This window comes from Gouania willdenowi, chromosome 7 (assembly GCF_900634775.1).
Source record: "Gouania willdenowi chromosome 7, fGouWil2.1, whole genome shotgun sequence".
NCBI classification, from domain to species: Eukaryota; Metazoa; Chordata; class Actinopteri; order Blenniiformes; family Gobiesocidae; genus Gouania; species Gouania willdenowi.
This window is the reverse complement of record NC_041050.1, coordinates 1,269,092-1,292,964: the sequence shown is the minus strand read 5'-3', so window position 1 is coordinate 1,292,964 and position 23,873 is coordinate 1,269,092. Positions and strand designations below refer to the sequence as shown.

Below are 23,873 nucleotides of genomic sequence, written 5' to 3'. Positions count from 1 at the left end.
GAAGTTTTTTTTATAACTTCAAGTTGCAGTTTTGCTTCTTTTTCACAAAATGTGCACATGATGTCGTCATAAACATGTTTAAACATTTTAATTTATCTATTCAATATGTTTGGAAACTAAGCGTTTAAAAAATACGAGCTTCAGAAGTGTCCTTTTAACAGTTTTCATCAAACCACACGGTGACGGAGTTTCCTATAACACCGTACAGGCTGTGACAGCTTCCGGCCAGTAGAGGGCTGAGTGGTTACCAGACTAGCGGGTGTGGTCAGGAAGTGCTGCCTTCAGGAGCGACCCCAATTGGTCACGCCACGAACAGCGGCCTCTGATTGGCTGTTAACGCACGGGTGGCGTGAGAAGTTAATGGTTCGGTTGAGGGACACAATAGCGTTCGAAACGGAGAAATGGCGAGTACGGAGAATGTGAACGGCTCCTCCGGGCTGGGAACACCGAGCCCTCAGCCGCAGGGACCGGGGCGGGGTGCGGTCAAATGGGGTCCTCAGCACGCCGGGGCCCGGGAGCTGGCCAGCCTCTACTCCCCAGGTGAGACGGCCCAGCCCGGGGCTTGGATTCCGGGTTTGATCCCGGTTAGGGTGTCGTTGGTCGGTGAAGGACGACTGCTACACGGTTACTACGGAAGACATATACACATACACACACACACGCACACACAAACGCACATATACACACACACGCACACGCACATATACACACACACACATATATACACACACACACACACATATACACACACACACACGCATATACACACACTTACACAACAGACCAATTTTTATTTTTTTATTTTTTTTTATTTTTACTGGTTTTACTTTAATTCATATAAGCTTGTTAAAAGAAACCTAGTCGAAATTGATTAAATTATTATTATTTTTTCTAAATAATTGTAATAATTAATTTATATAGCGAGGATTATTTTATATAAATGGTAAACACATGACCTTATTATCAATAACGGGATTTTTACACATTTCTAACTATATTTGAAACATTTTATTATATTATCGTTATGATTATTTATGGAATGTCTTGTGTAAAAAATAGAATTATTTTATAAATATTGTATTGTATTTTGAATATATTGAAGAAGAAATACTCAGATTGTATTCATTCTAATTCCAGCGAGTTCATTTTGTCTTTTTTTTAAAAAAAAAATTAAAATATGTTGAGGTTTTGTCTGGTCAACTTTTTTTCAGGAAATTTACTTCAATTTCCTGACATGTTTCAACTGCCAGTCTTCCTCAGAGGTGATTGCTTTGATGTATCCTCAGAAGTTCTTTCATAAGGATACATCAAAGCATCTTCTGATGGCCCAGCTACTCTACGGAAACATCAAAGCAATCACCACTGAGGAAGACTGGCAGTTGAAATTATGAAACCTTGACATTTATGTATTAAATTTGCTCCTAGTATTTTTGAGGGTTTTTTTTTTATAAAAAAAACAAACATAGTTTATAGTTGAGTTATTTGAGGTTAAAGGGTTGTGTGTGTAATTATCTTTTAGCTGCTTCATGTTTTCATTGTGTTGTTAAGGAGGAAACAAAGCGACTGGTGACACATCCACTATCAGTCCTGTTACTGTTGGACACAAACAAAGACGTCGGTCACGTAGGGCTGGGCAATATATCGAGAGTCAGGATATAGTTTTCTATTTTGGCATTATAGAAAATGACAATTTTGTCTGTAATTATATATTTATTTTATAGCTTATTTTGCATCCAAATATGTGTTTTAGGAGATGCTGCTTTCATGACTGCCCAGAATGTGTAAAGCTCAGTTAGATGATTGATCACTGAGTGCGTTCTAACACAGACCTTCCCCTAAACAAGACACACTGAACTCACTCACACGTGCTGTCCCTTAGAGGAGAAGAAGCCTCAAGTGGCTCATTTTGTGCATATGTTTGTTAATAAATTTTGACTCAGCAAATTTAACCCAGAATTAGGGATGTGCATTGCCACGAATCTGACTGTACAATACGATTAACAGGTCACAATACGATATATCCCGATACTAAACAACATGATATACATCGTGATATCAATAATTACAAATTACAAAATGCTATGAAATACAATTCTTTTTTTTTAACTTGTGAGAACCAGTAAATGGTAAATAACTGTAATTCAAGAACAAATATCAAAAACAGGTGAAATGTTTATCAAACTGTCAAATTACATTTCTCTAAAAAGTTAAACTTTTACTTCTACAACAGATTCAGATTCTGTTAAGTTCTGAAATTCTTTCAAATAAATAAAAGTAACTAAATCACATTTTAAAGTGTGTAATAAAGCTAAAATGCACTGATGAGGAGTGAAGTAGTTTAACAAGTTGACTGAGCGTTTACGTGCTATGCTAATGTTAGCACAATTAAATGGGGTTTTCTTTAAAAAACATGATTTAAAAAATCAATTCAAACATTTTTTTGGATCAAGACAATAATCGCTCGGTGAAATCACGATATATTGTCAAATCAATATTTTCTTCCACCCAAAGCTGGTTTTTCAGCGACGTTTGTCGTATTCTGCAGCAGAGGTCACCAACACGGTGCCCGCGGGCCCCCTGTAGCCCCCATGGACAGTGTGGGGGGCCCTCAGGAGCTGTACTCGCCAATGAGCTCACAAAGATGAACACATATGAGAGATGTAGTTAAATACTGCTGATAAAGTTTTAGTATTAAATTAACCATGTTTAAATGTTTATTTTCACTGAAACATTGTGACAAATGTTTTTAAGAGTCACAGATGGTGTACGGTCGGTGGTATGCTGTATATAATATAGATATATGATATTTATTTTGAAACACAAGGTGGATTTTCTATCAAATTTAATGAAAATGAAACCGTTGGATAAATTAGGATAAATTCTTACCTTTAATATGTTATGGTTTCATTTATTCAGACAGCTGTGTTTCAGAGGCATCGCTTTAATAAATGAAACATTAACATATTATTCAAAAAGAAGACAATAGGAACTTCCTGGAATTATTACGCGTAAGTCAAGGAAATATCAAAGCAGTCAGCAGACGCCTCTGAAGAAGACTGGCAGTTGAAACATGTCAGGAGTTTAATTTCCTTAAATACAGTTGTCTGAATAGATATAACCTTAACTTTATTCATAAAGAAGAGAAAATTAAGTTGCTGGAAGTATTTCCTATCGTACCCTGTGAACATGTAGTATTTAAGAAGTGATTTTCTAACTGCAGTGAACCGTACGGTTCCTATGAAGTCGCTCACGGTTACAGAAAGGTTGATGACTAATGTTCTACAGGGATTTCCAACCAATGGGACTCAAACTGTGCTGAAACTAATGACTCAGCTAATTTAAGGCTGAGTGCAGATGGTTGAGGAGGTAAATGATAAATTGACTTGATTTATAATATAGAGGTGTGTGTGTGTGTGCGTGTGCGTGTGTAGGTAAACGATGTCAGGAATGGATCTGCGTCCTCCTCTGTTTCTCTCTCATTGCGTTCAACTTCATTCACCTGCTCACCAACTTCCACCTGGGACATTCCTGGTTCATCCTGCTGGGCATCGGTAAGACTCCGTATTGTTAGCCTATTAGCATAGCTGCTCAGGTCTACTGTCCTCTAAATCCTTCTGTATATTAGCATCTAGCTCATTTCCTGGCCCTGAAGCAGAATAAATTAAAGTGTAAATCATGTCAAATGAACAGGTTCATTAGAGAAAACTTAAAATCTTACCAAGAAAACGTCTCTTATTTCTAGTGAAGATGTCTTGTATGTAGTCAAAACAAATCACTTTACACTTGAAATAAAAAAAAAAAAAATATTCACTTGAAAATTACCAAAACAAAACAAACATGTAAAGGATCATTCAGCAATTTTTGTCTTTTTCCTAAACATCAATACAAGAAATATTTACTAAAGTAGAAGAAAATCAGAATCAGAATCAACTTTATTGGCCAGGGGTGAATGAATACACACGAGGAATTTCTTTTGGTGACCTGTGCTCTCTCAGGTAGTGTACATTAAATAATAACAATCAACTAGAATAAAGAAAAGTAAATAAAATAAATAAAAAAAAAGAAGTATAAACATAAATATAAGAGTGGTTAGACTAATATGTGCAAACTAAATAAAACTAACAAGATAATAATAATAGTAATAATAATAATAATAATGAAATACAATAATAATAATTATAAGATAATAGTGCAGTAGTGCATTGATGAGTAATGCAGGTGAACATTTAAATGAAAAAATTATGTCCATGAACATTCACAGTGACAGGTTGATCCAGGGTTGTTATGTTAGTTCCAGGTTATTTCACAGTAACAGAAACAGGTCTGACACTCTATGACTGTATAGTGTTGATCAGAGTGACAGCCTGGGGGAAAAAACTGTTTTTATGGAGGGTAGTTTTGGCGTACAGTGATCTGTAGCGTCTACCGGAGGGGAGGAGTTTAAACAGATTGTGTGCAGGGTGTGAGGGGTCTGCAGTGATGTTACCTGCCCGTTTCCTGACCCTGGACAGGTATAAGTCTTGGATGGAGGGCAGAAATCTCAAGAAATTTGTATTTTTTCTATTTTCTTATGACAAAATTAGATTTTTGATCATATTAGAGCACTCTCGCTCGCTCTCTCGCTCTCTCTCTCTCTCTCTCTCTCTCGCTCTCTCTCTCTCTCTCTCATATGTTTTTTTTTTTACTGCATTTTAGTTGAACTAGATACATACATTATATGTAGAAGAGATTATGGAAAGAATTTGACATATTTGTTAAACTTTCCAGTAAATAAGTGTGTAAATATGAGATACGGTTCCTAAAAACATGCATGTGAGACATTTCTGTGATTTCAAATACAAAGAGATGAAAAAACGAAAAGGGTTCAGATGGATTTTTACATGTTTTCTGTGATGACACAAATTCAGAGGCTGTAATTAATAAATGATAAATAAAAGTGTCTGTGATGGATTTTATTTTGGACAGAATTTTTTATAAAGTGTATAAATGAATATTAAGGAGCTTTTTCTTTGTCAGATCATTGAATCTGCATAAAAATCTTAGTTTTGTTAAATTGAGCTGATTTTTTCTCCTCTGTGATCAGTGGGTGGAATCCTCACAGCAGACTTCACCTCCGGCCTCCTTCACTGGGGGGCCGACACGTGGGGGTCTGTGGACCTGCCCATCGTTGGAAAGGTGAGCTTTTCTGCGATGAATAAAGTCATGTAAAAGGACAGCGTTTCCATGGTGATGTTAAACGCTCCTCCCCCAGGCCTTCATTCGTCCGTTCAGAGAACATCACATCGATCCCACCGCCATCACACGCCACGACTTCATCGAGACCAACGGAGACAACTGCATGTTGACCATCGTCCCTCTGGCTCACATGGCCTTCAGCTTCCTCACCCTCCCTCCTGGTCAGTGATGGTTCTACTGCGTCTGTAATGGAAAACTACAGCAGCAATGCATTATGGGAGACAGACAGAATGTAGCTCAGATAGATGGTCAAAGAGCAGAATAATACAAAGGACTATTATTAGATTAATGAATGTTCTCCAGCGTAACAAATGAAAGGTTGTTTGATTTAAAGGTGAGAAGGAAGGAGGAGTCTGACCACGTGACTTTAACGTCAGCTTCAGAATCAGAATCAACTTTATTGGCCAAGGGTGAATGAATACACACGAGGAATTTCTTTTGGTGACCTGTGCTCTCTCAGGTAGTGTAACATTAAATAATAACAATCAACTAGAATAAAGAAAAATAAATAAAAATAAGAAGTATAAACATAAATATAAGAGTAGTTAGACTAATATGTGCAAACTAAATAAAAATAAGATAATAATAATAGTAATAATAATAATAATAATAATGAAAAAAATAAAAATATAATAATAATAAGATAATAGTGCAGTAGTGCATTGATGAGTAATGCAGGTGAACATTTAAATGAAAAAATTATGTCCATGAACATTCTCAGTGACAGGTTGTTCCAGGGTTGTTATGTTAGTTCCAGGTTATTTCACAGTAACAGAAACAGGTCTGACACTCTTTGACTGTATAGTGTTGATCAGAGTGACAGCCTGGGGGAAAAAACTGTTTTTATGGAGGGTAGTTTTGGCGTACAGTGATCTGTAGCGTCTACCGGAGGGGAGGAGTTTAAACAGATTGTGTGCAGGGTGGGAGGGGTCTGCAGTGATGCTACCTGCCCGTTTCCTGACCCTGGACAGGTATAAGTCTTGGATGGAGGACAGATCAACACCAATGATCTTTTCTACAGTCCTGATTATCCTTTGTAGTCTGTGTCTGTATAGTTTGGTTGAAGATCCAAACCAGACAGTGATGGAGGTGCACAGAACAGACTGAATGATGGAGGTGTAGAACATGATCAGCAGCTCCTGGGGCAGGTTGACCTTCCTCAGCTGATACAGGAAGTACATCCTCTGCTGTGCCTTTTTCCTGGTTGTGTCTATGTGGGAGGTCCACTTCAGGTCCTGTGAGATTGTGGATCCCAGGAACCTGAAGGAGTCCACGGTAGCTACTGTGCTATTCAGAATAATAATAATAATGTTTTAGCTCAGTACGTTTACAGTTCAGTGAAGGAAAACCAACTTTATTCAAACAAAAATGATTAAAATATATGAAAATGACATTTAGATAAATAATGGTGCAAACTACCAATAGCAAATCAATGTTGTGACAAATCTCAAAACTTGGGAACAAAACTCAGACTTTGTGAATAAACTGAATAATATCAGAAATGTCAAAATTATCATTACATTTTAAAGTTTTTTTTAGTAGAAACAGGGTTCCCACGGGTCCTTGAAAAGTCCTAAAAGGGATTAAATTCATGAATCTAAAAATAAGGCCTTAATTGTCATTAAAATATCTGAAGGCAAAAGTCTTAAATTTTAACACATAAGTGTGATTTTTATGATTTTAATTTGTCTCTCATTTCACAATAAATGGTAACATTTGTTTTTTATAAAATATATAATTTACCATAACGTTGAACAATCGTGACAGTGGAACCAACTACAAAACAGTGATGATGTTGCAGATGTGCATCATGCTTTTAACAACATGGGGAAATGTTAACTTTTCTTAATGGTTTTTATTTTTGTTGTTTTATAGATTTCTGGCTATTTTTCTAGTCATCTTGTGTGTTTTTGGAGTGTTTTTGGTTATTTTAGTCTGTTTTTTTTGTGTGTTTTACTGACATTTTGTGTGTTTACTTAATTTCAAATGGAAATAAAAAGTCTTGAATTTAAATTGACTGAAGCTGTAGGAATCCTGAGAGATTTTTTAATTTTGTTTTTATTGAAAGATAAGAGACTTCAGGTTTGTCAAAAGACACAAATATGATAAAAAAATAAATATTCAAGGACATTTCCTTTTTTGTCTCCATCCTCCCCTTTTGTTATATATATATATATATATATATATATATATATATATATATATACATGAGGAAATAAAAGAAAATGTAACCACTGAACACCCAGAGAGTAAACAAGTGTAACATTACATCATTACACAGATTGGGATTAATTCAAGTAAACATAAATGAAAAATAAAATAATTACAGAAGAATAACAAAGGTAACCATGTTAATCTGTAGCATTCTTGTCATTTAATAGCAGAGTATAGTCTGTTTAGTCTCAGACATATACATATATATATATATATATATATATATATATATATATATATATATATATATATATATTGTTTATCATATCTTTCCCACCCACTGTTTAACAAATAGATCCATCTTCAGCTTCACTGTAAAAGTTATCTTTATTATGTAAATGTCCACCATTATATTGGTCCAGTCTCTGTACTCTCCACTTCTTTGTTATAGATGTAAAAGAATATTCCAGAAATACCATTTATTGTTGTCCTATAACCCACAAACATCGTTTTTAAGTCAAGTGGAATGTTAGTGTGAAAAATATGCTTTAAGGCATTATTAACATCATACCAATATTTTTGAAGAATGACATTCCCAGAATACATGGTAATGATCTGTCAACCACAATATCTCCAACAGTGACTATTTCTTTGAGAAAAATGTGTGCTTTGACAGGGTTTTATAAAGAAACGTGAAATTATTTCCAAATATGTGGTTCTGTACTCCTCATCTGAGATATGTATATATATTTTATTCCTCTGTTTTATTCATTCCTGCTTCCTTTTCCCGTTTATCTGTTATATATTTTGTTGAATCACTATTATAATGAGTAATACTCTTATATAGTTTTGATATTGTTCCTTTTAAAAGTTGTGATTTGTATGCATTGATCAAAAGTTTGACTAGTGGATCATAATGAGATGCATTTTGTTTAATATCCTGATTATAATAATTCCGTATTTGTAGACATCTTATTTTTCCTAATTAAATTCATGTTGCAGTGTGTCAAAACTTTCTAATTGATTATTATTTACAATTTGGAAAATGACTTTTACACCTTTTATGATCCAAGTTTTAAATCTGGAATCAGTTCTGTTTGGTATGAAGTTTTGATCATATTCCAGCCAACTCAGCATTTTAATATCCTTTTTCTAATTACATGTTTTCGACAGCTCTTTCCAAACTGTAAATACAGTTTCATGTCAGTCAGAATAGCCTGTAGGGGGAACGTTTTCTGGATCTCACCAATAGAGTCCTTCTGGAGACAAGGAAGGCCCCGCCTCCCTTCGCTTTTGACAACTGCATCATTTTATAGTGGATACGAGGTTTCTGTCCTTACATATAAATCTGGAAATTGCTTTGTCTCATTCTGCAAATAAGTCATTTGTGATGTAAATCAGAAGAGTTTGAAATAAGTAAAGAAATCTGAGTAAAAAATTCATCTTTATGGTTTTAATCCTTGTAGTTAAACTCTGAGACATTTTAAGATATTTCTCTCAATTCTATGATTATTCTCAGAATTTGTGATTATAGTGTTTTTGATTAATTCTTCCTTTGGTTTGCATTGGGTTTTTTATTTTAAACTTTAATTCCAGTGAGATTCGAACACAGTCATAAAACCAACAGTACTGATAATAATTGGAATGATAATTTCTTTCAGTTTACGGCCAATCATTTTAATTTCGATGCATTTTTAACTTTAATGTACTTTTTCCCTATTTTTGTGTGAATTTACACTTCATTTCTTTTAAATTTTTGTAAAAATCTTTGGATCCTATTTGAACTTTGAACCTAAAGGAAAGCTGGAGATAGTGGTTCGTTAGAGGAATGATGAAGAATAAAAACATGGTGTGTGCGTCCCTACAGCTGAGATCTACCGTATCTACCCCTGGTTCTGCTACCTGTTCGCTCTGGTCATCTTCGTGACGCTCACCAACCAGATCCATAAGTGGTCTCACACGTACTTCGGACTCCCGCGCTGGGTGGTCTTCCTCCAGGACCTCCACATCATCCTGCCTCGCAAACACCACCGCATCCACCACGTGTCGCCACACGAGACCTACTTCTGCATCACCACGGGTCTGTAGTCACACTTCCTCTCAGCATTTCACCCTCAACCTCATTTCTTTTTGACAGTTTGGTTATTGTCGTGTCATCTTTACGTGTCTGACTGCCATCTTTTTTTTTTACATCCTGCAGTAACTTTAACTTTTTATATTTTATTATAGCAGTGCTTTTTCACCAAGAAAGTTTATTAAAAAGAAAGGTTGAAAAAAATTATCCTTTTTTGAATTTTTTAAAGTATTCTTCAAATCTCATTAAAATAACTAATAAAACTCTTTATTAATAAAGTGCAAAGTAAAAAAAAAAAAAACCTCTTAGATTTAAATTAAAAAGAAAAGTTAAAAAAAGTGACCTTTTTAAAATTTGGAATATTCTTCAAATCTCATAAAAATAACTATTAATAAAGAGATTTTCAGAAATTACTAAAGTGCAAAGAACAAAAATTAATTTTCTGGGTTTTATGACCAATTTCTTTTTAATGTGGGGAAATTTTGTGGAATAATTTGAGGTAAATTGCAGGATTTTGGAATTTTAAAAGAAATCATTACTATTGTTTTGTGAATATTTTTTAATATATATTTAACATTATGATTAATTGAAAAGTATTGCACCTTGGGTTTTTCTGTAGTTTTCCACATCAAACATCAACCATTCAAAATCAGAAAAATAATTCAATTTGAGATAAAAAAAAATTGTAATTATTTTTACATTGTCTGTTTTAATATCGGTGCATACTGTAAATAAACACTGTTCTGCAGTATTTTCCTCTAATAAAGTTTTCCATGGCTTCAGTTTGGCATAAAAATATAAATATTTGTCAAGTAACGATTGACTTACATGTAGTGTTAATCCAGTTTTTTTCAACCTCGGGGTCGTGACCCCATGTAGGGTCACCTGAAATGTTGAGTAATTAACACAAAATGAATATAGATTACTAATTCATATTTTTTCGTTATTATTCTGTGTTCTATACCTATGCTAACGTGCTAACGGTAGCGCCCCTGCTCTGTGCCTCAGGGTGGCTGAACTACCCTCTGGAGAAGCTGGGCTTCTGGAAGAACCTGGAGGACATGATCCAGGGCGTGACGGGAGAAAAGCCCCGAGCAGACGACCTTCGCTGGGCCAACAAGGTCAAGTAACGCCATTGGTCGACCGCACGCTACCTCAGAAGATGCTGGCTCCGCCCACTCTTCTCGCTCCGCTCTCTTTGCCTCACACACGCTCGATGCCATAGCTTTATCGCTTCTGTTCATCACACATCATCTTTTCTATCCAACACAAGGTCGAACACATTTAAAGTCACTCCTCGAACAGATTCAATAATTAGTCGCAGAATTCGAGCATTTGGAAAGAAACTTGAAAAGCACTTGTTCTATTCCACGTGATGTTTAGCACTGCTTTGTTTCTCCAGCACGAGGCGTTCAAGGTGTTTGTGTGTTTGTGTGTTTATAGAGCCTCTACCAATGATAGTTAAAGAACAAACTCATTTCTGTTACATTTGTTGCTGATTTGCACACGTTTGTTCGTCTCTTTACGCTTTAATTAGGCTTTAAAAAAATAAGGCTGCAACTAAAGAAGTGATTTATTAAAATGGCATTTAATATAAATTAAATTCACATGTTTAAAAAACAAAAAACAAAAATTACTGATTTTAAAATTCATTAATAAAAAAACACCATAATCACAAATTCTAAGAATAATTACAGAATTGAGAGAAAAATCTTGAAAAGTGTCAACGAAAGAAATAAATCTTTTCATCATCTCAAATTTTTTACATAGTTGCAAATTTTTCCCTTTGTTGCAAATTATTCAATTCATTGGAAATTATTTGTTGCAAAATGTTCAATTTATCACAAATGTTTTGATTTGTCACAGATGAATGTGTCAAACAATAACTGAATAATCACACGATAGAGTAAAACCTTTATTTTGAACATTTCAGCTTTTGTTGTTTGTTTTCTTTAGTTGTGTAATTATGCAGATATTAAGGATTATTATTCATTGTCATTAAAGCTCGTTAGCGTTCGCATGAAGACGTCGGCCGATCGTGGTCGTTTTGCTCAGCGCCGTCTCGCACATTTACGTGTTTGTTTTTTTTTTTAAAATAACATTTTGAGCACCGATACATTTTCACGCGGTAGCTGCCTTACACATGCTCACTCTGTACGTCTCTCTGTTTTTGTGCCGTTAAGCCTTTTTTTATGAGTCGACGCCGTGCGTGCGTTAATTTGAATGAGAAACGGCGCTGTTGGCTAGAGCGTGGGAGTCATGTTTAAGGGCTTCAGTGAAGACTTGTGTGTGCAGTGTGTGTGCGTGCAGTGTGAGGTTGGGCACGTCACTCCATGTCTTAACTTAAGTGTTTAGGTTGAACTTCCTTAAGTTCATGAGCTCACACGTACGCTACACACGTTAGCACATCCTCAGGTCTCTGTGAGGAAAACCTGTCATTTATCTGACCAAACTGACTCATGACTCAGCAAAACCACAGTCGCATAACATTGCCTCAGGCCGTAAAACATGACATGGCGTTTTATTTTGAAGGAACCGGAAGTCCACATGACGAAGTAAGTTGAAAAGCCGTTCTTTCCTTTTATGATTAATAAATAATACTTCTCCCCGTGCTGCGTCATTTTCCCACAGTTAAAAACAAAAGATGACTGACAGGTTGAGAGGAGTCTCTAAATGGCCTGTAGGAGTGAGTGTGAGTGTTTGTCTGTCTGTGTGTTGCCCTGTGATGGACTGGCACCCTGTCCAGGGTGTACCCCTGCCTAGCGCCCAGTGTTAGCCACAGATTGGCACCAGCAGACCCCCAGGACCCTGAAAATGGGAACAAGCAGGTCTTAAAATGGATGAAATAATAGTTAAATGAAACGTTGATATATCTTAACCTTTAAAAATAAAATAGAAAATAACTTTCAATTTTACTCTCGTATCCATAGTAACACATATTGATGACGTGTACTTTTCGTTTCTTCAAAATAAAACGCCATGTCATGTTTTACATCCTGAGGCCATTGAGTTTGACAACTTTTATTTTGAAGCCTGAGGCCGTGTGATCTGACAGAGGTTTTGCTGAGTCATGAGTCAGTTTGGTCTGATAAATGTCAGAGGTTCTCCTGTTAGCTGATACCTCACTGAGTCCTGAGGATGTAATCAAATCTACAGCGTACACACGTGTCCGATGGAAACCTGGAGGTGACGTCACTGACTGAGAACGTGTCGCAGACGGTTTGTGGCGGTAACGCACGTGGTCGCCACCTTCCATAACGGGGGGGGGGGGGGGGGGGGGGGGGGGGGTGGTGTTCAGTATTATACAGAGGAGTTCAGACAGAAAAGCTCATTTCTTAGTTCTTCTTTCATTTTTTCACGTGAGAAACTCGAGGTTTCTGTGGATGATCTGACGCGTCTGTTACAGAAGAACGATTCTCACTTATTCTGGGATGAATCGCAGCTTTTTGAGGAAAAATCAAAGCCTAACAGAGCTGCTGTTCTTCTTCCGCTAACGGTTGGCGTGCTGTGAGCTGTTAGCGTGTGCCCAGCTTGGTTTAATCTGCTTTAGATAAGGATGATTTTTACAGAAATGTTGCGCTTCTTTAGAGTTCAGATGTAAATGATCACATTAAGGTTAATTTAAGATGAGACGTCTGTTGTTAGGTCAAAGGAAAGGAAACCCCAACTATTGTATCTGTTCTTCTCACGCTTTAAACACTTTGTGACGTTCTTTCAAATTAAATCTGAAGAACAGAAGCTGTCAAATGGAAAGTTTATTCATTTAAATCAGTGCACGTTGATCTGTGGGATTCAAAGTAAATATTAGTTCATAGGAAATAAAAGTTCACCAAGCATTCAACTTAAATATTATTAAAGCATTATTTATAAAACTATTTAAAAAAAATTTAAAAAATCTGAAAATAAGCTTTTCTTTTTGTGGAAAATAGTGTGAATTCTTTTTAATGGTTGATAACTTGGAAAAAAATTGAGATTTGCCACAAATTTTAAGGCTTGTTGCAAATTTTGAGATTTGTCACAAATTGAGGCCTGTTGCAAATTTTGAGATTTGTCGCAAATTTTGAGGCTTGTCGCAAATTTTGAGATTTGTCAGAAATTGAGATTTGCTCACAAATTTTGAGATTTGTCGTAAAGTTTGAGAAAATGATGAGATTAATTGATGGGGGAAAGTCAGAAATCTGAGATTATTCACATTTTTCAGTGATAATTCTGACTGAATGAACAGAGGTGATGTACTTGTAGCCATAAATTGATGCATCAGGTGAAGTTTGTTTTTCTGGAGGGTTTTTGGTGGAAATAAATCATTAGTTAATCAAATAATAACATGTTTTTTAAGACATTTAAGCGTGAGCATGTGTGTTTTATCTGTAATGAATTGCCTTATCCTGAGCTGATGTTTGACTGACTCTTGGTGTTTAGATGTCAAAATAAAGCCTTTGATGCCTTTGTGTTGCCTTCCTCTCTGGAAGCTTCCACTGTACATAACAAAGTGTATTTATAAATAAATAAAGGACTAATCAATGCTCTCTGTTGTCATTTTTTATCTATTGGATCTCATTCTTATGTTTTCAACATCAGCCTCAGCATAAAGACGATGATGTTTGGGAGGAAAAATGAAGCGGACGCTGCACAGAACAAGAAAGATGTGAAGATTAAAATGTTTCAAAATGTATTTATTGGTCTAATAGGACAAATTTTGACAGAATGATGTCACCACTTTATATTTTGACCCATGCTCAGCCAGCACTGCTACGTGCTAAGCTATCCAAACATATGGGACTGGTGGCTACGAGTACATGCTAAGCTAACCAAACATATGGGACTGGTGGCTACGAGTACATGCTAAGCTAACCAAACATATGGGACTGGTGGCTACGAGTACATGCTAAGCTAACCAAACATATGGGACTGGTGGCTACGAGTACATGCTAAGCTAACCAAACATATGGGATTGGTGGCTACGAGTACATGCTAAGCTAACCAAACGTGGGACTGGTGGTTAGGTGCTAAGCTAACCAAACATTAGGGATTGATTGCTTTGTGCTAAGCTAACCAAACGTGATACTGATTGCTATGTGCTAAGCTAACCAAAGATTAGGGACTGACCGCTATGTGCTAAGCTAACCAAACATGTGGAACAGGTCGCTATGTACTAAGCTAACCAAACTTGTGGGACTGGTGGCTACATGCTAAGCTAACCAAATATTTGGGATTTATCCTCATGTGCTAAGCTATCCAAATGTGGGATTGGTGGCTTCGTGCTAAGCTAAACAAACATGTGGGACTGATCACTACGTGCTAAGCTAACCAGACATTAGGGACTGACCGCTACGTTCTAAGCTAAACAAACATGTGGGACTGATTGCTACGTGCTAAGCTAACCAGACATTAGGGACTGATTGCTACGTGCTAAGCTAACCAGACATTAGGGACTGACCGCTATGTGCTAAGCTAACCAAACTGCTAAATGTCTGTCTTCATAGGGGATTTGGTTCATGTTTGTACATTTAGAAACTGATCTATTCTTTTTACGTCTATAACATAGAACGGAAACAGATCTATTTTGTACATAATCATTTTTAAAAAGACACTGTCATTCACACTTTTTTCAGTTTGACATTGATCATTTCTAAATTTTACATTTTGTTCAATAAATTCATTTTCTTACATGCTGGGTTAAAGTTTGTGTTTTATGATTTTTTAGATTTGTATTAAAGGTGAAATGTTGCTGTGGGATTAACATTCTTTGTCGTCTTTCTTTGCTGAACCTGATTTGTTGCTTGTTGACGCCTGAAGTCAAACACGCTTTGACACAACAAAAGTCAATATTAGACTTCACACTGTGTGATATAATAGACTAAACATAGACATTAACCAGGCCTAATGTGGACTTTGTCCCTGGGATGGAACAAAACATAAAGATGAGATGTACAGTAACCAAACATATCTAACTGTAAAAGTCTCAGCATTGCTGGATGTTGTTTATTAGAGTGATGGTTGGAAAAGCCTGGCTTTAAAATAAGCTAATACCAAACACAGCTACAACTTTATAACATTTGTGATGTCATCATGTGCATTTTAGGATTTGCTGATGTCTAATATTCACAATTATTTTGCAGTGAAACATGACAAGCCAGTGCTTTACTGGTGTTGTATTGAGCCTCTTATAGTATTTAAAGTTTGTTTCATTTTTCTAAATTAAAAACTTAGAAAAAAGGAATTCTGCATATAATACACTTTATGTAAATTTTGAGAGTTTTCTTTAGGCAGATCTGGCCAAGATCAACAGTAGAGGTGAGAAAACATCACAAATAACAAAAATAGATTATTGTTATAATTATTAATATAGTAATAATTTATTATTATTGTTATAAATAATAATATACATTGGTTTAGTATTGTATGGAAGCCATTCTTACCTCTAAAAAAAAAACAGGAAAAGTAAAATAATGATTAAAAAATCTAGATTTTCATAATTATGACTGATTTTCTTTATTATTTTACCTCTCCTAGTTTTCCTAATTTGTCATAATTATAATTATGACAGAAAAAAGTAAAATTTAAAAAAATTTAGATACTAAGTCATAATTATGAGATGATAGTATCTCATAAAAATATAATAAAACAAGGAAAGGTAAAATTACAATTAAAAAAAAATATAGTCATAATTATGAGATAGTGTCTCATAAAAATCTCATTAAAAAGTATAATAAATTTTAAAAAAATAACAATTTAAGTTTCCATAGTATTGATGTATAAACGTTTAATAAGGAAAAATAATTTAAAAATAAAACTGCCAGCAACGAAGCAGTCACGTGGTGTCTGAGGAAGCTTGAGGAAGAGTGTGTCCCGGTTACGCGCACGGCCGGCCCGGTCGTACGTGCGCACTCCCGTCAAGTAGCGAAAAGATGGCGCTGCCCGCCGGATCAGGTAAACGACTGGTGCGGTTTGTTCGGGATTAGCTGCTGATAGCGATGAACTCGGTGGATTTTAACACCGAAACGGACTAAAGGGAGACAGGATGAGCTTTGTTTGACGGTGGATGATGAAAAGACGCCAGCGGGAAGGGTGAAAGCAGCCGATGCTAACGGCTAAGCTAACGCAGGGCTAAGTTAGATGTAGGGACAATGAAGTGCCGCACCGCTATTTAATCAATCCACTCAAACATTTGATACTAGAATCATCATTTACCTCCAGCTTCTACACGACTTATATTTATATAATAATAGGTTTTATTTAAAGGTGCGGAGCCTATTAAACATCACGTTAATGTCTATTTCTCATTTATCTGATGATAAAACTGCTGTTATCAGTTACTACTTCTGTCATTATAACATTTAGATTTATTGAAATGTATTACACATTTGACATATTTGTCATTTACAACATGAACATCAGTAACATTCAGATAATTTATTCAAAATTAATAGGAAAAACCTACAAATAAAATAATTAATATATATTATTGTAAGGGGTTGGTAATAAAAATGACATTTTTGACTAATGAAATAAATTAATCTCTCTCAAAGATTCAAATTATATTCTGAAAGTAATCGCAAATTGTAAAAACACGCACAATTTACATATTTTTTTTTATATATTTGTGATTTACAACATGAGCATTAGTAACATTAATTTAATAAAATTTGAAATTAAAAGGAAAAACATACAAACGATAAAATTAAATATGGATTATTCAAAGGGGTTGGTATTATACATACATGTGAGAAAAATAATTTAAATCAATAAATGTAAAATAAAACTGTGTGAATGAGAAGCCGATGTGTATTTCTCTTGCTTTAATATTATATTTGGATGTTTTTTTAATGATGGTTTTATTGAACAGAAAATCATGACCTTAAAAAACAACTGTAGCCTTTTGAAAAATAACACAAATAATGAGAGAAATATAAAGAGAAAAACATGCAAATATATACATTTAATCAAAATAAAAAAGCAAATCAATGAATGGTTTGAACATTAAAAAAGTGACAAAGTCAGGATGAAAACAAAGAAGTGAACAGTGTATTGTTATTAAATATATTATATCAGATTAAATACAAAATCAAAAACTGAGTTGTAGCAGGTGATAAAAGATTGATTTAATTTTTACTTTATAAACTACAGTGACTTTATTTTGTTTTTATTTGTGGGTGTGGCTTCATCCCCTGATCGGTGCTTATCATTGTGTGTGTGTGTGTGTGTGTGTGTGTGTGTGTGTGTGTGTGTGTGTGTGTGTGACCACTTGAAATGAAATAAAAAATAACTATTTATTATTGTTATCCATGAATTTTCACATTCATTAATTTACAGAAAAAACAGTAAAGCACATTATTATTTCTTGACTAATTTGTCAAATTATAATTATTTACTTTCTTTTCTGATCTATTCTCTCCATCTCCTCCGTGGGTTCTCTCACACACGCACGCGCATCAGCCACTCGCATGCACATATTCCGTCACAGGTTGTTGTTGTAATGTGTGTGTAGAGGGAACTATTTGAAACTTCCTGGAACTTTTCTGTTGTTACAACTCTCTCTCTCTCTCTCTCTCTCTCTCTCTCTAAACGGCTCTGTGTGTGTTCAGCATCTACATCCAAGGTGCGCATTTGGTTATATAGCACGTGATGAAAATATCAGCGTTTATAATGCCGTATCCGCAGAGAAATGTGCGTTTTTTTGCAGTTGGCGTTCAACGCAATAACTTCTGGGTCCCGTCTGTCCGATCTAAACAGCGAACAGTCAAACGAACATGAAAATAAACCATTTGAAATGTAATCACCAAATAAGGAACAGTCAAAAAGTATGTTACCTCAAAAGTTGTGAAAGAACTATTTTCCTCTCTCTCACTTGTTTGCCTTTGAGCAGGTCTGGTGCTACGCCAGGTCTTCAGCGATTGGCTCTGGCTGCACACGTGACTCTTGCTCGGGTGAGGAGCTGTGCAGTGAAATAGATATCGATGGTGCGCTAGCGCCCCCTCACACTCTGAGGTCAAAAGTTGAATAGGTGTCACTTCTGGGTGAACATGAATGTACCGTCCTGGTGAAATAAAATTAAAACAAACATTTTGAAATGACCAAATTACTTAACGGATGCACACACTTGAGGTGTTTGGAACCTGTTGACAAAGTTTGAGGTCAAACAGACGCTGCGTCTGGGAGATATTTGCTCCACAAACACCAGGGATGTCCCGATGCAACTTTTTCATTTCCGATATGATACTCATATTGCAGGCTTGCGTAACGGCCGATGCGATATTGATCCGATATCAACATGAATCATACATACTTTTTTTTTGTTTTGTTCCTCTCTCTCTCTGGGGGGAGGGAATCCAGAAATTTGAATTGATATCCAATATTCGTTTTCAGGCTAATATTGGACCGATATCGGATCGGGACACCCCTACCAAACAAGCACATGCACGCACACAGACCTTTCTGTCTTTTATAGATAGATACTGTAGATTATCATTACATTAATGCTTAATTTGATCTAAAAAAAAAAAAAACTTTTATTGACAATATTGTTTACCGTCAATAGTTTGTGGGACAATATTTGTTTTGGTCCCAGGCTGATTAGCTCCTTGTTCTTTTTTTAATATTTATATAATTATTATTATTTATTAATTTGTGTCATTTAAATCAGGAAAAGGCTGAACTAGGATTGCATGGGGGGGGGGATCATAACTAACAACGTACTGAAGGGAAACAGCCTGTACTGTGATCAACAAAGTGGTTCAGAATGATTCCTGTAACCATGGTGACGTGTCACCAGCTATAATAACGACCAGTTGAGCTGATGCACCAACAGTTCCAGTGCTTTGTGCTGTTCTGTCTCTCTTCGTCACACCTGTATCTACTGATCCTGTTCCTCCTTCCTGTTCTGTCTCTGAGTGATATTATTAGTGATATTATTTAATGGATAGACGTCAGAATCGTGCGTATTGGAGCAGATCAAGGCCACGCTAAACGCTCTGCTTCGTTTTGTCTCCCACAGGCGTCAAAGTTCCTCGTAACTTCCGGCTTCTGGACGAGCTGGAGGAAGGTCAGAAAGGCGTGGGTGATGGTACGGTGAGCTGGGGTCTGGAAGACGACGATGACATGACCCTAACCCGATGGAGAGGAGTGATCCTGGGCCCACCCAGGGTACGTACATACACAGTACACTCTGAGATCTGAATCTGATTTCATTCTAGGAAACAGAAAAATAACTAAACTCTGGATTAGCAAATAAAAAGGTTGTAGAGAAACCTGAAGATGAGCAGAGAATAGATTAAACATCTAGAGATGTCTCAGGTGGTAGAGGGGTCGTCCTCTGATCGAGAGGTTGGGGGTTCGATCCCGGTCTATGTGTTGAAGTGTCCAGTGGTTGACTAGTGCCTTGCATGGCAGCGCTGTCCCATTGGTGTGTGAATGTAAAGCACTTTGTGACCTCTGTCTGTGAGAGGTCTTATATTAATAAACATTACTTATTTACTATGAAGCTCTTAGAATGTGATGTGAGCTTGTGTATAAAGAATCCACACACGTGAAATAAATTTCATGTCAGAAATTATGGGAACATTTTTTAATATTATTGTATCTATTAATGGGCCGTATTCAGTTTCTAATGTCATAAATGTAAAAGTATGATTTTTTAATGGTCATTATTCTTGTTATTGTTAGCATTGCTGTAAATCTGTGAGTTTTCCTACAATACCGCAATAATTATCGTACTGTGAGGTTACTATGGTGATTATACCGAATCGTGACATTTAGATATTGTTACATCCCTCGTAAACACTGTGGAGATTATGGATTGAGAGCTGACACTGCTGTTAATGTATTTAACAACATATTTCTTTATTTTTATCAGAAGGTTTACACACAAATCTGTTTAGCTACAGACGTCTCGCAAAATGTGTTGCAAAACTCAAGCAGCGCAGATTCACACGAGAAAAGTAGTTAGTGTTTCTGTAGCGGCAGATTAGAGACGTTAGAACAGGAGAGTTGTGGTTATTAACAGTATTTCATACAAGTTATTAAAAAACATCACATTCTACAACATATCTACCTTCATACTCACACATTATTTTAAATTACACTTAGATTTTTTAGATACTTTTTTGTTTAATAATGATTTTCTTTTTTTAATTATTTATTTAGTTTCCTCACAGGAGTTAATAACTAATATTAAATAATATTAAAACAGAATTTTAAAAAATGTATGTGGAAAACACAAAGTTGAATATAAATAGTGTTTTGTGTGTATTCTGAGTTTCTCAGAGGATTGATGATGATGATGATGATGATGTCGTCCTCTTCCTCTCTGTGCACAGACGAGCTATGAGAACAGGATGTACAGTGTGAAGGTTGAGTGTGGGCCTCGTTACCCAGAAATCCCTCCGTGTGTCAGATTCGTGACGAAGATAAACTTGAACGGCGTGCACACCTCCAGTGGTTTGGTATGTAACATTCCTACACCTGTGGCTCCGCCCCTTTCTTCACACTGAGCTGATTGTGAAGTTGTTTCATGCGCTGAGGCGTGACCTGCTGTTTAGTTTCTACACGCCTGAGTTGAGCGTGCACGTAAAACTCAGTGTTAGCATCGCCTGAATCAGTGTCGGAACCTGAACCAACACTTTAAATCAGACGTACTGTATAGTTTATGGGTCAATGAGGAAACTGTATTTCTATCTTTTAGTATCTATGCACTCACTTTGAACTAATAAAAACATTATCTGTATTTTATTCTGTTATTTGAAGCAAAGGTTCCCCAACTTGGGGTCGTGAGACACTTGGAGCGGGTCGCTAGATGCCTTCAAGAAACTAAGAATATTTTTTTAAAAATTTGAGTCAATTTTTTTTTATTTTTACCTTTTTTCTGCAAACTCACCATATTTTAACCTATTTTCATCACTTTTTCTTTCCATATTTTTGCTTCTTTTAATGTATTTTTGCTACATTTCTCCCATTTCTGACACTTCTACATCACATTTGAATGACTTTTCTACACATTTTTTCCACTTTCCAGACATGTTCAGCACTTTTAAACCATTTCTACCACTTTTACACCTAATGTCACATATTTTGACACATTATTGTCATTTTTAACATCTTTTCACCAGATTTCCTGATTATTTTTTGTCAATTTAACCACATTCACCATATGTCATGTCCATTATTTGCCAGTTTATTTCATTTATTTATTTAGCCAACATTAAAGAAGAAACAACAAAGTTTCACCCCTTCCATTAAACACATACAATTTAAAATAAAGGTTAACAAATAAACACAGGAGACAAAATACACAATTAATCTTTGATATATGAGGAAAAATAATATATAGACAAAGTACACAAAATACAAAATAATGAACAAAATATGAATTGAAACTAAAAAAAACAAAATGAAAACATATATACATATATTAAACTAATTGTTCCAATATTGACACTTTGAACCCTTTTTACCACTTTTTCTGTCTGTTTTTATCCACTCTAATTTACAACTTTTAACCAGTTTCTGTGGTTTTTAAAATCCCATTTCACCATCGTTTCCACCATTTTATTTGTGATTAAAACCAGGATTTCCATTTTTAAGATAACTATAATAATAATAATAATAATAATAATAATAATAATAATAATAAAGGTTCCTGGATAACAGTGGATATTATTCAGATGAATAAATAAATGTGGTTATCACAGATTAATAGAACAATGGACCATCATGGGGGCTGAACAGGTCGAGAACCACTGGTTTAAAGGGGAAAATATGTGTTGCGACTCGTGTTCTGACTTTAAATCTTTTCAAATTCATTTTCTTTCCTCTTTGATTTCCAAAGTGTTTTTTTTTTCTGTATAAAATTATTTTATTCCTGCAAAATTTGTCCAATGATTCTCATTTTATGGAACATTTTGCAGTAAAAGTCCTTCCATTGATTCATGTTTGGAGTAAATTTAGTTTTTTTAAAGATTATTTTGCACAAAACTCCTTGTTTCACGAGTGGCTACTTTCCTCCTAAAGGTTGGAGAACCTGTAATCTCCTCAGTGTGTGTTTTGTCTCCCACAGGTGGACACGCACGCCGTGACCACGCTGGCTAAGTGGCAGCACTCCTACAGCATCCGGATGGTTCTGCTGGAGCTGCGACGGCTCATGACCAGCAAGGAGAACATGAAACTTCCTCAGCCGCCTGAGGGTCAGATCTACCCTAACTGAGTCCACGCCAAACGCTTCTTAACGCCTCCATCGTTGTTCCTCCTCCTGCTGACCACACACACACACACACACACACACACACACACATGCACGCAGAGTTACTGAGCATTTAAAATCATTCCCCGTCAATCAGTGAATACTGTACATCCACTAATCTTTTTTATTTTAAATATTGTTATTTGTTAAATGCAGATTGTACAATAACATAAATAATCTTATTGAGTGTTCCTGTGTGTCTCTTCTTTGTGTGTGTGTGTGTTTAAGGATAATCAGGTCACAGTGTGATGCTGACACCGATTGTAAAGTTGCTCATGATAAAATAAAATAAACATCAACTTTTAGCAACCAAACACGTTTAAAAAAAAAAACGTATGTAAAACATTTTTTAATGTTTCTTTTGACCAGATTTACAGCAATATTTGTAAAATTTGGGATTTTCTTCTCATAAAAACATGTCAATGTTAAATATATAAATGTTAATTCTTTTGTCAATAAGCTTTTGTTTTGGTACTTCTGGTGAATTTGCACATTAGTTAAATATTTAGTTTCACGCGTAACATTTAGATTTAACATTAGCATTTATATTTAACGTTTATATGTAATGTTAGGTTTAACAGCAATATTTGTGATTTTTTTTTTTTTCTAGGAAAAACATGTCAAATCTAAATCTTAAAGATAAATGTTACATTTAAATATAATAAAGGTTAAATCTTCCACCAATGAGCTTTTATTTTGGTACTTCCGGAACATTTGCATATTAGCTAAATATTTAGTTTCACTCGTGACATTTTGGGCTTATGTTACTAATCTAGATAAATATATCCTGAATTAATCGCCATTAGCGGACTTCAACTAACCAAACATTGTCCATCAGAGAGAAGCTGTTTATGAATCTAGATCACGACAAGTTGAGATAAACTGTTGATTAACTGGCGCGCTCTAGTGACGGAGGTGAATATTACAGCGTCAGACCAATCACACACCTTTACGTGACAATAGAAAATTAATGTTTAAAAATATGAAGAATTAAAATACAAAATTCAGACCAAAAACAACGCTGTTGCAGTGAAATCAGAAAATAATTAATGCAGGAATTGATGAGTGTTAATGTTTAAATGAGTGAGATTATAAACAGAATCAGTTTAACTTTCTCTTCTCTTTTATCTGATGCTGTGTTCATACAGATCTACATCATAAGGTGGAATATATTTA

At 35.4% G+C, this 23,873-nt stretch overlaps 1 protein-coding gene across 3 annotated transcripts; it reads left to right on the top strand.

Annotated features, from left to right (window-relative positions):
• Positions 1-231: 231 nt before the first annotated feature.
• On the top strand, positions 232-22,888 carry peds1 (plasmanylethanolamine desaturase 1). Of its 3 annotated transcripts, XM_028453328.1 has the most exons (8): positions 233-540; positions 3,432-3,551; positions 5,084-5,175; positions 5,252-5,396; positions 9,257-9,469; positions 19,458-19,606; positions 20,779-20,904; positions 22,515-22,888. In XM_028453328.1, exons 1-8 carry the CDS (start codon positions 402-404, stop codon positions 22,659-22,661), a joined length of 1,131 nt encoding a protein of 376 aa, XP_028309129.1. In that variant the 5' UTR covers positions 233-401; the 3' UTR covers positions 22,662-22,888. The 3 variants fall into 3 exon arrangements, with proteins under 3 accessions (XP_028309127.1, XP_028309129.1, XP_028309128.1); XM_028453326.1 differs by lacking the exons at positions 19,458-19,606; positions 20,779-20,904; positions 22,515-22,888 and adding an exon at positions 10,472-13,988 and having other exon boundaries at positions 232-540; XM_028453327.1 differs by lacking the exons at positions 233-540; positions 3,432-3,551; positions 5,084-5,175; positions 5,252-5,396; positions 9,257-9,469 and adding an exon at positions 16,286-16,393.
• The last annotated feature ends 985 nt before the right edge of the window (positions 22,889-23,873 follow it).

What these genes read in the sequence shown, in the direction of transcription:
- peds1 (XM_028453328.1), top strand. Translation starts at nt 402, where the DNA reads ATGGCGAGTACGGAGAATGTGAACGGCTCCTCCGGGCTGGGAACACCG. An exon ending in GGCCAGCCTCTACTCCCCAG is followed by an intron (nt 541 to 3,431) that starts GTGAGACGGCCC and finishes GTGCGTGTGTAG; the next exon opens with GTAAACGATGTCAGGAATGG. An exon ending in TGCACACCTCCAGTGGTTTG is followed by an intron (nt 20,905 to 22,514) that starts GTATGTAACATT and finishes TGTCTCCCACAG; the next exon opens with GTGGACACGCACGCCGTGAC.